The following is a 14,766-nucleotide window of genomic DNA, read 5'->3' as shown; positions in this document are numbered from 1 at the left end:
TGCTTGCCTAGTTGGTTTGTTTGAATTCTCTGTGTAGATGCTAGTCCTCTATCAGGTGTATAGCTACCAAAGACTTTTTCCCATTCTTTAGATTCTACAGAAACTTAAATTTCATGAGGTCCCAATTTCTCAGCTGTTAGCATTCTTTCCTGAGCAACTGAAGGCCTGCTGAGGAAGCCCTTGTCTATGTCCGCCTCTTCAAGTATGCTCTCTATTTTTACCTCCAACAGTTTGGTAAAACAACTCATACACTAACCTCTTTGACCCATGGCAAGTTGATGAGATTTTGGATGTTTGACTTTTTAGTACAATTAAAATGACTATATTAAGTTAAAGCTGAGTTTTGCAGATCAATTTGTCCAATGGAAAGTCCTCTCTTTGTCAACAATTCTGTACGATGTTGTATAAGTGTGTTTGTTTGATGTCCTTCTGTTTCAAAGCTGGATCTGACCTTTATGCTATAAAGTATCTCTTGGAGGGAACAAATTTATGGATCCTGGTTTTTTATTTGTTTGTTTATTTAAATTCAATCTACTGATCTGTGACTTTCAATGGAAAACTAAAACCATTAACATTCAGAGTCATTGGAAAGTGTGTATTGATTACTGTTTATTGATTTGGGTTTGGTGTTTTCTTATTCCTTGTTTGCTTAGTTAGCCTTCTAGCATGGTTTCATCTTCCCTGTAGCCTCATGAAAGTGATTACCTTTTTCTTCAGTATGAAGAATTTAAGTATCTTTGCAGAAATGACTTAATAATCATGAATTCCTTCAGTCTGTTCTTACTGTGGAATTTCTCTTTCTCCTTACATCATGATGGATAGTTTTGCTGGGTATAGTAGCTTGGGTTGAGAGTTACTGCTCATTCAGAACTGGAAATACATCATTCCAAGTCCTTTTTGTTTTTTTAAAGTTTCTGTTGAAGAAGTTGATGTCTTGAAACCTTCAATACACTCTTTGTTGTGTGTACTTAATGTTTTAATTCTAATATGGAATGGAAAGATTTCTTTTCACTATTGTTTGTCTAATACTCTAAATGCTTCCTGTACCTAGATGGACATGTCTTGTCATAGATAAATATGTTGTGTGTCCACCCACCCAGAATCTGTACCTGCTCAGGCTCCCTTAGTCTTTTCTTTTTTTAATATTAGTTGAAGTCCTTCTTCTAGACAGAGTTAATCTGACAAGTATTTGTGCACAACCTACAATGTGTCAGGCATATGCCAGGGAATTTACTGCCAGAGCAAATTACTTTCTGTCCCATGAAGCTAATATTTTAGCAAGGGAAATGTAGCAGGAAATGGAAGGAAGGAAGAAAGGAAGGAAAGGAGAGAGGGAGGACTAAATCATTTAGTTAGTCCCATGAAAAATATAGAGAAGACAGAAGGGAGTACCAGCAAGCTCACAGGCAGATCCAGCACGACAGCAAGTTGCCAGAAGGCTAGCATCCAAGATGGCTGTCCCTGATTGGTATTCAGTCTTCCACCTCAGAGCAGGGGCTCTGAACAAATGGAAAGCTTTTCTCTTCAGCACCAAGCATCACATCTGGCCTATGCTGCCAACAACAGCAATTTCCTAGAGCAAACACTTCCCTCGATCATTGATCTACCATCAGTCTCAACGTGTTTCTAACTCGTTTATGTCTCGCAGATTCAGTTTTCCAATTCATTACAAAATACATTCAGTGAAAGCATTGTGATCAATGTGAGCAAGGCTGGCACCAGATCTGTCAAATCAAAGGATAAAGTCAACCTGTAAGTGGAGGCAGAGAATCCTTAGATAATTATTCTCAGCATTTTACGTTAGCATAAAACACATAAATGTGCATCATATTCTAATCTACTGATGTTAGAGCAAAGCCTTTGCTTCAATAATGAGACTACTAATTAAAGTTTTATGCATTACTTTCTACATAGCCAAATACACATAAATCATCTCTGGTATTAAGCTTGGGTTTCCTATAGTGCACTAAGAACTTAGATATTGAGCAATCTGATGACAGATTGTGTCTATCTTTTTAGGATTCTTTCCATATCTTATACAGCCATTTGGCCGACTGTCTGTTTCATGGACTCTTTCCAAAACAGACAACTTAATATAAAAGAAGCTCTTTTCTATAATTTATTAGTTTCATAAAAATTAATCAAATCATAAAAGAAAAATAACAATGAAATGCGGTTTGGAAATAAGTGGCTGATTCATGACAATCATACAACTCAAAGCTTGATGGAAAGAAATACACTGGACTTCCAAGTACCTCGGACCCAGACAAGGACTGGAAATTGCCATGAAGTAGGGACTGTCAATAAAGGCTTTGGGTAGGGAAGAGAGGGGTGCATCGACTTCCTAACTGCCTCAAGAAAGCAGCACCTTCCTGTAGAAAAACACTGTCTATTCCTCTAAGAACAAGGCAGCAAGTCTTCAAAGCCATTGGGGTCAAAGTTCAGAAACAGGAAGGGCTTTAATCTCATACTTGCATGCAGCGACTCCCACCTGTATTCACGTCCAGCTGCTGGGTGGGCAGGTTTTCTGTCCAGTTCTACCAGTCTGTGCAGCATAAACTGTGGGGATGGGGTTGCTGCCAGTGCTCCCAAGATCCTTTTTGTTTTCATGAACACTGACAGAATTTTCAAAAGAGGAAAGTTGAATGGCTGAGAAACTCTTAGAGAAATGGTCACGATCCTTAGCCACTAGGGAAATGCAAATCAAAATGACTCTGAGATTTCATCTTACACCTGTCAGAATGGTCAAGGTCAAAAACACAAGTGACAGCTCATGCTGGCGAGGATGTGGAGTTACAGAAAACATTCCTCTGACGTCGATGGGAATGCAGACTTGTCCAAGCACTACGGAAATCAGTAAGGAGCTTCCTCCAGAAACCAGGAATCAATCTACCTCAAGATACAGCTAGACTACTCTTGGACATGTACCGAAAGGATGCTTCATCCTACCACAGAGACACTAGTTCAGCCATGTTCACTGCTGCTCTATCCACAACAGAGAGGAATTGAAAACAACCTAGATATTCCTAAACACAGGAAAGGAAATAGAAAATATGGCACATTTATAGAATGGAGTATTACTCAGCTGTTAAGAAAATGAAAAGAAATTTTCAGGTAAATGGATGGAACTAGAAAAAATAACCATGCTGAGTGAGATAACCCAAACCCATCAAGACAAATATAATACATAGATCTGTTTATATGTGGATGTTAGCTCTTAAATCAATGATAACCGAGCCACAATCCATAAAACCACAGAGGTTATGAATAGAGGATGGGGTGAAGGGAGAGACAGATCTCCCTAGAAAAGAGAAATAAAACAGATGGTTATGGGTGGATGGGAGGATAAGTGAAGATGGCAAGGGAAGAGGAGGATGAGGAAGGAAATCAAAGAGAGACAACTAAAATTAAGAGCTATATGAAGAATAGTACAGAAACCTAACACAATAGAAGCTTCCTGAAATATATATATGAGATATAGCTATGAAGGCATTCTAAATGAAATCACAAAATAATGTGTAAAACAAAGCCACAACTAGCCATCTCTTGTCACCCAATCAGGCTTCCATAACAGCATTAGGGTACATCTAATTGACTGGTTGTCCAAAAGGGTCTTGTAGTGGCTATTCCTGGTTGTCAACTTGACTGTATCTGAAATGACCTACAATTTAGAATTAGAAGGCTCACCTGTGGCCCTAATCTGGAGGCTGAGAGATACAAGTTTCTGACCTGAATCTTGGCATGGAGATCTTGAGGCATAGTGGCTATGAATCCCAGATTAAGATAGGAAGATCTACAAATTCAAGGTCATCTGGGATTAAAGGTGTGGTGGCACACACCTTTAATCTGGGCCACACCTTTTGCTGGAGACCTGTATAAGGACACTGGAAGAAGGAAGGCTTGCTCTGCTTGGCCTGCTTGCCTTGTGGGACTGAGCAACTGCTGGATCCTGGGACTTCCATTCACAGCTGCTCCTGACCACTGTTGGACTACAGACTGTAAATCATCAATAAATTCCTTTACTACATAGAGACTACCATAAGTTCTGTGACTCTAGAGAACCCTGACTAATACAGGTCTCATGGGAAATCCCCAAACAACCAGGCTATTGCCAACACTACAGGTTATTCTGCACAAACTTGATAACAAGGCCCCTTGCCGAAAATAATGCCTATACAACTTACTGAACACAGAAAAGAAAGAAACTACTCTATGGAAGGCCATGCCAGCGGCAATGGCCAACAGAAAGGTAACTCAATGGCACCAATTTTGCAGGTTCTGTGTCTCAAAGTTTCATGCTAAGGCTCTTCCTTTTTTTTTTTTTAATTTAATTTTTAAATTTTATCTGATTGCTTTTAACTTTTGCTATATATATATATTTTTATTTTATTTTTACCCAATAAATCCCTGTTGTATATTTTATCACTTCCACTTCAGAGGTTTTAATGGGATTTCTGAGTGTGCAAACGACTGCATTCCCAACAACATCAAATGAGTGTTTTCTCTAACTCCACATCCTCACCGACACATGAACAAAGTGTCGAAAGTGAAAGGCTTTTAAGCTCTCAGTCCTGAATGGGATGTCTTCATCAAACCTCTTCTCCCAGGGCTCAGGGATCTACGTGGGAAGAGGAGGCATAATGATTCTAAGATGCAGAGGGGCTGGAAGACATCAAGGAAAGAGGCCTTCCACCCACAACAGGGCCAACGGATACATGAACTTACAAACTGGTAGAGTGCACACACCTTACAACAGGTTCAAGCCAAATAGGTTCCAGCATGAAAGGTAGAGACGTTGACCTCCACCCCTAACCAAGGAGCTCTCTGCAACTGATGCCACTTACAAAGGAAGCCAGTCTTCTCCAGTGGAGCCTTAGTTGGCCACCACGACATAAGCTCGATGGCACTTTGTAAACCTTTAATCTAATCTTACTTGTGCTGTGTGTGTAGGCTTCAGACTCCTTCAGGCTCTCCCTCCTGGAACTAGCCACTCTGGAGAGGATATGTATACATGCTGGCAAATGACTGCCCCAACTAAACCTTCAGCCACAGGCAGCTGCGATTTCCAGCCATGTGAGCGAGTCTGCCAAGACATTCGGGTCTGCCAAGCTTGGTCCCAATTTCTGCCCTAAGTAGAAACTGGCCATCACTTCTCCAGAACCCTCAGAGTTATAATAAGTTGTATTCCACATGACACAATTGAGATGTTCTTAAGGAAACATTGCTAAATCATGACTATTTGTCATACTTCCTACAATAGGTAATAAATTTCCTGGAGGATGTTATGAGGAATGTTTTGAGAGGACTATTTTTTGAGTAGATCCCACCAGTACCTGGAGGTAATAAATTATGACTATAAGAGACTGAAGACAAAAGAGCTAGAAGACTACAGTCACTCAAGAGAACATAAAAGGCGGCTGAGGACCAGAGAGCTGAAGGAGAGAGAGCAGCTAAGGACCACAGTGATGGAAGGAGCCAGACGTCAGGGAGAAGGAGTAAGAGTTAGAAGACTACACTCACAAAGTACTAGAAATGAACAAAGGTGTGGTCAAAATGAAGTCTGGGGTCAAAACACAGAATAAAGAAAAGCACTTGTGTGTAGAAAACAAAAGGATATTAAATAAGAATGTGAGGTGCTGAGGAGGGGTCATCCAACCAGCAAAGGACAAGGACAACATGGATGGTGCACTTGCATGTTCTCTCCGCTGCCCCCCCCCCAGGAAAAAACAGTAAAAAAGTGAAAAGGAGAGGGATGAGAGAAAAGAAAAAATGGGATAAGAGGATTATTTGCCAATCAATGCCTTACTAAAAATTAAAACCACTTTCTGTAATGGTAGTTTAAATAAATTTATCTCAAGCTAAAATCATTTGCCATGGTTTGAATGTTCTTATATTAAGTGAGTAAAGAGTGTTGAATGCTGAGATACTGAAGGTCTGCTTGGGCAATCAGGGCTTTGCGGTCACAAATGGACTGCCTAGTATCAGAGTTAAGAGTTCACGATTGGAAAGCAGTTTCTGATAAAATGATGCATTGCCACTGCAACCACTTGCTAATCTACCATGGGATGACTGACTCAGCAAGATGGGATAACTGACTCCGCAGGACAGGATGACTCAGCACAAGGCCAGCCTAAGATGCAGGAAATCCACCCTGGACTTTCCAACCTCCCGAGCATGAACCATTTAGATTTATGGTCATTAAAACTCAGCCAGTCTAGTTTTCTGTTGCAACATCATAAATGAAGTAAAAACAAATCATTTACTTGAAAATTTCCATTTTTGGGTTCATGAAGTTGTTATTACATGACTTTGATTCTTAGGGATATTTCAGAAAATCCACCTTATAGAAAGCTACCTTTATAAACGGTGGCAGTGCATGGCCTTCTGGCCCAAATGATGAGGAGGTTAATTCTTGTTTTTCCTGAATAGATGAAATTCAGTTTTTAGGTCACCTGACTTACCCGAACACCCTGCACTAATGTCCTTGGCGACACTACACCTTCTATTAGGGGTCTTTACAGTCAGTGTCTTAGAAAATAAAGTATAGGAGAAACAGGAAAAAAAAGTATCTTCCTGAACTCAAGCATTCCTTGGGACAATTTATTCAAGGTGCCTAAATTGTAATTCTTATGTATTTGCTGTCTATACAAACTCTGTGGATTCCAACTTCCAAAGTCTCAGGAATCAACCATGCAGAGCAAATTACTGATGTCACTGACGTAAATTATGTTAGGTCACACTCACAATTAACAACATCAACATCATGATCAAATTCATTTGCACACATTATTTAAGTTTATATGAGAACTCTTCCTACTGCTTTTGCATTACCAACTCTCTAAGGACTCTTTTTAGAATCTATTTCCCAATTGCCCACATAATATTAATACTACATGTAACAGTTTACCTGTACCAAATGAATATGTGTGTGTGTGTGTGCGCGCACGTGCATGTGTGTATTCACCCTCTGGATGTCATCTTCCACACTATAATGTTTGGTTTATTTACATTAAAAATTTGCTAAGTTCAAGAACATTCTAGACTTACAAAGAATATGAAAAACTCTCGGTACCTCAATTCTAACACTTTACACTTAAGAGACTCAGAACACCGATTAACTCTACTCTAAAGGTCACTGATGTTCTTTTAGTTCTTTGGCAATTTTGCTAGTCAATTAACAACTAAGGTAATTTGTAGATACCAAGTAAAAACCAAATTTTAAAACAACAAAAAAGTAGGTGTGGTCACTAGGTTCTCACACAGGAGACAGAGACAGAGACAGAAACAGAAGCTAACAATGGAGTTAAAGATACAATGACAGCAACCTGTGGCAGGAGAGCAATGAGGAGAGACCATGGGTGAATCATGGGCTAAATAGGAGCTGGTACGGCCATCTTTTACCAGAGCCTTCAAAATTCCCTGGGACCACTGTGCATCTGTTTCTCCCTCTGATGCCCGGAGACACTAGACTGCCTTCACCCACCACAGCATGCAACCAGAGAGGGCAGCAAGGACCTGCCACAGTCACCTGTGCAAGTACTTGGGATCCTTAGAGCCAACAAACCCAAAGCCCCTCCCCGGTCAGGACAGAAAATACGAAAAGGGTTTCTAGCATTATCCCCGAAGGCAAAGAGCTTACTATTACATGATAATTAAGAAGCAGGCATCTAGCTTCAGATGCACTCAAGCATTATTTCTTTTAAAACAAAGAAAACATTTCATAATTGATGTTTCTTCTGATGCCATTATCCAGTATAATGTATAATGACCTCAGCAGAGTTTCTAAGCATCCATGTAACTAAGGAACCCCCATTTCTTGTTCTAAGGTATGAGCTGGGCAAGGCTCTGCTTATGAAGAGTTGGACACCATGAGGTGGTGAGCACTTCATAGCAGCCTCAACATCACTAGCACCACGAACTGTCTTCAATGGTACTGCATTTATTTTTCATAATTTTAATAAACCATACTCAGTTAAAAGTCATAAATTGCTATTAAAATTGTTTTTACCCTTCAATGTGTAAGAGTTAACAATACATTTTTCAATAAAAATTAAAATTAAGTTATGTTATAAAGAGACGCCGCTTGCCTAGGTTCATGGGCAGTAACTATGTACACTCATTCCCTAAACACAGAAGCCTGGGAGAGTGCCAATGCAAACAGCTATGCTTCTTTAGAAGGTGGAGGCAGCCACCTGCAATCCAGGCTTTGGTTTAATAAACAACCTGACTGTTAGCTGCCGTGTCCACCAACAGAGCTGTGGCCTGATTGGCAACACGGCATCCTATGAAAGTATAAGAGAAGGAAGTGTGGTTTGCCAGTAATTAAATACCTTCTTTAAAATAATTCTCATCTGGGATTAAGGAAAATCAAGAAACTTCATGAAATGTTACTACAGACATCTGACAACAGTATCAGAAAGACAAGGAAATTCTTGAATCACAACTACACACTTGCTATCACTTCCATTTATAAAAACATTACAGCCATAAACGCAGAAATCACTGTGCCAACTGAGCTCTGAGCACAGAATATGACAGCAATGGAAGAAAGCCTATTTCTTCAGAAAAAATTTAATTGATTAATATTTGATTTAATGAAAAACTCCCTAAAAGTACATGCTGAGTAAAGGTCAGAAGCACAAAGACAAAATGGCCGGGAAAGGTAAGCGACCGCACACTTACCTCGGCTCCTGTGCACTCAGTTGTATTATATTTTTTTGGGGCAGAGAATCTTGTGAACTTTGCTTCGTAACCTGTTAAAAGAAAAAGCACAGTGTTTTTAAATTTTACTTTTTAAAACTAATCATCAAAATTAATTGGCCAATGCTACCTTGCAAAAATTTTTGAACAGAGCACACCAGAGAACAAAAATTCTCTTTCAAAGTACATGGAGCATGCAAAGACTCAAAGCAAATAATCCGTGTGTGTGTATGCGCATGTGTGCATGTGAGCATGTGTGTGAGTGTGTGTGCATGTGTGAGTGTGTGTGAGTGTGTGCGCGTGTGTGCATGTGAGCGTGTGTGTGTGTGTGTGTGCATGTGTGCGCGTGTGTGCATGTGAGCGTGTGTGCGTGTGTGAGTGTGTGTGAGTGTGTGCGCGTGTGTGCATGTGAGCATGTGTGTGAGTGTGTGTGCATGTGTGAGTGTGTGTGAGTGTGTGCGCGTGTGTGCATGTGAGCGTGTGTGTGAGTGTATGTGTATACGAGTGTGTGGAAGTGTGTGTTTGTGTGAGTGTATGTGTGTATGTATGAGTGTATGTGTTTGTGTAAGTGTGTATGTGTATGTGTGTGAGTGTGTATGTGTATGAGTGTGTGTTTGTGTGAGACAGAGAGAGACAAACAGAAAGAGAACATCAGGTTCAGGTATGTTGTGTATTATTGGCTAGCGTCCACAATGCGTAGCACAATGAGTTGCTCCATTTTGTAACCAAATAAATCTGCGTGCTAGAGAACATCCTCCAGAAATCTCTGTGTCCTGTATCTCACATCCTTAGGAAATGTGCATCCCCTTCTCGTGCTTTTTTACTTTAAAATGAAAATTTGTAATTATGACTTGATTACAAGCATCCATCTAAGAAAATAGTGAAGCTGCGCCTCTAATTCCAAATATGTAATTTCGAATTGCATATAAAATTCCAAATGTCAACATTCATGAAAGATACTAATGGTAACTAAGTTACAATTTTAGATATCCAAGGAGGCCGAGCAGAGGGTGCTAAGCAGCCTCCTTCTAGATGGCTCCTCCAGCATGGGCAGCAGCATGTCCCTTTCCGTGCACTTCCGGCTGTATTAGCGCTTCTGCTCACAACAGCACATGCCAAGGCAGGCGTCACCTGCTATGTTACCGAGAACTGAAAATGAACTAGAAACACGCTGTCAAGGCCCCCATGGTCAGGCTCTGGCCAAGGCTAATCTTCTAATTCTGTGCTTCTCAACTTGTGGGTCACGACCCATTTAGGTCAGCCCCTTTTATAGAAGTTTCCTAAGATCATTGGAAAATGCAGATGTTTACATTATGATTCATAACAATAGCAAATATTATACTTCTGTAGTAGCAATGAAAATTAATGTTATCGCTGGGTCAACACAATGTAAGGAACTGTATTAAAAGTCCCAGCATTGGGAAGGTTGAAAACCACTGTCCTAAAATCCTTAATCTCTGCTCGGTCACCGTCCAGTTCTCAGCGCAGCCCACCGAGCACAATGGACCTATCGCGCCACAGAAAGGACCACTAAAATCAGTTTTAGCAAAAGCAGATTAGGGGCTTAACGAAATTCAAATATCAAGAGCTTTCTAATTAAAGCCAAGCAGGGTAACTGACCACAGCACTCATAAGCTTTACAATGAAATGTTCCGAAGCCCATCAATTTTACCTGCTTTGAAATAAATTCACTGGTCATTTTCACTGAGATTTAGGCAGAATGAATTACAAACACACTTACAGAAAAGAGATGTTTGAATAAGCAGGCAACTTATATAAAGTGATTTAAAAAAAAGTCTTAAATAGAGACAACAATTCTTATACTTTAATATTCTCTTAATGGAGCTTCTCATCTCTTTTTTAATCCAAGAAGAAAAAGAATCACATGGTTTTTACAACTGCAGAAGGGATCAACTAACCATCTTTAAGAAGGCTTTGGAAGGATCTGACTGGTACAGCGTTTTGTCCTTTAAAATGAGAAGAAATGCAGAATCTCTAATTATCTTGTCCAAAGAATTTAATGACTGAAAGAGTCTGTAAAGAAAAAATTTATTAGTTTGATAACTCATAGATCTGCATATAATTGTATTTATAAGACAATGGGCAAGCCACCAACATTTCCATCTTGTGTTCTCAAGACTAAATACATAAAGATTCTACAACGAAATAACTCTTTGTTTTCCCCTGGACTAACCTACTAAAACTGCTTACAATTCTTACAAACATCACACCAACTAAGAAATTCTACAGTGACTGCTCCAAAAACTACAAAGCAATGATTCATGTCTTCACCCTAGGAAAAAAATTGAGTGTTACTAGAACAGCAAAAGAAAATGTGCTATTAACTTATGTTAGCAAGAATACCCAACCTGTGTGTCTCTAAGAATTAGCAGTGCTGTCCGGTTGTTGTCATGTCATGCTCTTGTTTGAGACAATTACAAAGAAACGTTTTCACAGGTGGAGGTGATGGGACAGCTTCGTCCTTGTGGCATCTCCTGAGCACTGGCATTAATAACTACTCATTTTATTTTCTGCCTGAGTGACAAAAGCAGAGCTAAGAATCTACAAATTCCCAGCTCTGGAGCAACCCCCAGTAGGAAAAGACTTGGTGTAAATTCTCTATAATTTTCCATACCCATGCTTGTATAAGGCTTTATGGACCAAGCATCCTTAAACAAACACTTGTATAGAAATCTGAAAATAAATTTTGTCAACCATATCAGTTATTGATCAGAATGACCTGCTACGCTTCTACTGCCAACCATCATTTTCTCTAATACAGGAAGCAACCTGGTATCTATATGCTGAAAGATTTTTGCTGGCATGTAACAACAGCAGCAATAAAATAAAATAAAATAATGTATAAAAGAAGCTGGAGCTGCGTATAGTCTCGGCACGCAGGTGGCTGAATCGGTCAGAGCACCACACATTTGATACCAGCCAGGAAATAATACTGAGTTCACGCCTGACCGAGAGAGTGAGACTGCCTCAGAACAAACAATCCCTCAACAGACTAGAAACAACAACAACAACAATGGCAACTTCTTCTTGTAGAATTTAAGACCTTAAGTGTACAGGATCAATATTATTAATTAAATAGACTCACATAGTAAATCTACAACATTAACAGCAAAATCTTATGGGCTTTTGTTCATACCATTATCCAGATAAATTTCTCAGCAAAGACACATTTATCCGCAATAATAAGTGTTCTCGACAGACTAAAGACCAGACAACTGAAGGTGGTTAAGGAAAGCATTCCTTCAACCCAAGCCCGTTACTATTATCCACATAGTTACCTTTATCAGGCAGCTGAACCTGTAGAAGAGGAGTCACGTTCTACAACAGCTTAAGCCATACACGGATCACAGCATATTAAACAGTCCCAATTAACGGGAGGGAAATGCCCTGACCGGCGTGGGCATCTATCCCAAGCACAAGCAGTGTCCTAATGAGATGAGGCGGGAACCAGAGTCAAGCATTCCCCAAACAGCTCCCCAGAATATATAAAGCTGTACTGTTCAAACGAAGCACAGTGAGTGAGTTCAGGAAAGATGGGGCAGAACACAATTTTAAATGTTTAGACCTCTTCTCAATGTGAGACTAACAATGCCTCCGGCATCCTAACATGAACTCATCACAATAATTCAGAGCACTGTCCAGAGAGCGAGCACTCCGGAACCTCAGCTTTTCTGACCGGGGCCATGCCTGTCGTTTAAACAGCTGGTACCCTGCCTGTCGGTCAAAAGCTTCACCCATCCATTTGGCTTCTCCCACTCACCCATATGTAGCTTCCTCTCACTACTGCAACTACAACATGGGGATAACTGGTAGACTTACACCTTTATGTCACTGACTCCGCCCCTTCCCCACCAGCCCCATTATCTACAAGTGAAGCTAAACGTCCATCATCTGGTCCCAGCCTAAGTCACTCCTTTTCATGCCATAAGTAAAAGTAACTCTCAAATGTGCCATGAAGCATTCTCTTTCTCCATGTTAAAGAGCCTGATCTACAGACTGAGTTCCAGGAAAGACAAGACAGGCAAGCGGGCGGGCGGGCAGGCAGAGAAACAGGCAAACATTTAGGCTACTGTTGAGAGCAGTAGTCAGACTCAGCCCAGGAGGGAGAAGAAGCTGGAAGGGCCTGGCTCCCCTCCAGCACTGTGCCGTTGACACACTGACTGGCTGATCTACAGACTGTAAAATATGACATGAGAATAAACAGGGCAGGATTGATGCTGCCTGGAGTTGCTCTCGGCAGCCACCGACCCCTCACTCACACAACTGTTCAAAGGGACAAGCCTGCCAACATCTGAACGAGTGGCAGTCGGCAGCAGAGTGGGGGCGAGCTCCAGCACCAGCAGCCTCTGTCTCGGTCTCCAACGCGTGTTTTGAAATTTCCTTCTTAAAAGTGTCTGTGCTAATGACTTGATAATTGTTTACGACTTTTCTGTTGAAGTGTGAAGTACTGGCAGAGTAAATTTACAAATGTCAAGTACAATTTGAAAATTACTATGTCTTTCTGCCACCTCTAACACGCAGTCCTGCACAGGCCTGGTATTAAGCTAAAAGCATCAAAAACCACACTGGGTACTTAGTGACTGGCCTCCTACAAAGGTCATGAGACAGCATGTGGATGAATAATTCAATGTCCTATGGCAGGTACCTTTGCTATGGCGGCCGGATAGAGCAAGTTGGCAGAGCAGGAGAGTGGTTCCTCACCGCCCTGTGTGTCCAAAACTTTCTTAGAATATCTCAGTAAGTCAGAGGCAAGAATAAGGACAAGCAGGCTCTGCCCTTCCTTTCTGTGAGAGAAAATGCCACAGCATCGCCAATAATGACAGTTCCACCTCTGTGCAGAATACATTGAGGAAAAACTGACGAGAGATTATAAGATCTTAAATATACTCTTTGAAGGAATGAAGTCAATAGTGAAGTTTTAAGAATATGTTTCCTTTTCATCTCTTGAAATCTAGTTAAAATATTAGAACTAAAAACTTCAGTGCTTAGCACAATGGATATGCCAACTGTAAATCAATTATTTAGTATTGATTTGATATGTTCTACACTCTTTTCACAACAAGAGTGGTTATAAAAGTTTTAAATGTGCACAGTATATGTCTGCTAATTTTAAAATATTACGGAGCACAGCATCTTTTATGCATATTTTTAGCTCAGAGGATTAAACTGTCAGGTCGCATGCCTGGTATACAAACTCTCTACCACTGGGTCCTATATCGCAAGACAACAATGAAACCATAAGAAAATCTAGATGAAACAAGAGTCTACAAATAGTGAGACAGCAGGTAAAACTCTGTGCCCAATGTAAAACCTTCCTGGTTGCCCCATGCCTGCTTATCAAACTGAACAAGGACAGAGCTCCCAGCCAGGCCAGGTCAGCTTCTCCATTACCAGGCAGCGCTGAAGAAAAAGATCTCAGCCGTTCCAGGCCACCGTGTACACACAACGTCGAATTCTTTAGTAATGCTCTTTAATCTAAGAGTTACCTGCTTCCTCAGCTGTCTGAGAGACCCTCACTGAGGAAGGTCCTTCCTGTCAACACCAGCCACCATTCTCACTTCCGACAGTTTTCCTCCCTACACACCTGACTTATTACGGCACTCCTGGCATTCCTGTCAGTGTCCCCTAAGACACAGCAAGCATCCAAGGACAGCTGGGTATGAAAGAAGACAAGGTTAAACCACTGCACGGTGATGGCATTCCATTGCCTGCCCAGGGCAGCTGGGTATGGACAGCTGGGTATAAAAGAAGACAGGGCTAGGCTGCTACACGGTGGAATGGCACTCAATTGCCTCCCCAGGTTAGGTATGAATGATTAAATGTCAAGTATTTGACAAAAAAGATAACCTCAACTGTCACACTGTACTTAGGACACAGCAGGACTGGCTTTAAGACAACACTTAACATTTGGAGATGAGGACGATGGGGACTGATGTTGAAAGCTGGGACTACAACGACACTTCCACACTGCTCTTAAAAGTTGGCAATAGTTGGCTATGGTAATATATAGAATATATATATATATATATATATATATATATATAT

At 40.7% G+C, this 14,766-nt stretch overlaps 1 protein-coding gene across 1 annotated transcript in view; it reads right to left on the bottom strand.

Moving 5' to 3' along the window:
• Positions 1-14,766, bottom strand: part of Man2a1 (mannosidase alpha class 2A member 1) — a 160,012-nt gene that overhangs the window by 66,223 nt on the left and 79,023 nt on the right. The window contains exons 11-12 of the mRNA XM_031368592.1: positions 10,620-10,734; positions 8,683-8,753 (exon numbers count right to left, since the gene is read on the bottom strand). Of these exons, the coding sequence (XP_031224452.1) occupies positions 8,683-8,753; positions 10,620-10,734 (186 nt within the window). The remainder of the gene's footprint in view (positions 1-8,682; positions 8,754-10,619; positions 10,735-14,766) is intronic.

Source organism: Mastomys coucha, unplaced genomic scaffold (assembly GCF_008632895.1).
Source record: "Mastomys coucha isolate ucsf_1 unplaced genomic scaffold, UCSF_Mcou_1 pScaffold14, whole genome shotgun sequence".
Taxonomy (NCBI): Eukaryota; Metazoa; Chordata; class Mammalia; order Rodentia; family Muridae; genus Mastomys; species Mastomys coucha.
Note: the sequence above shows the minus strand (reverse complement) of the source record. Positions and strands in the feature narration are given on the sequence as shown.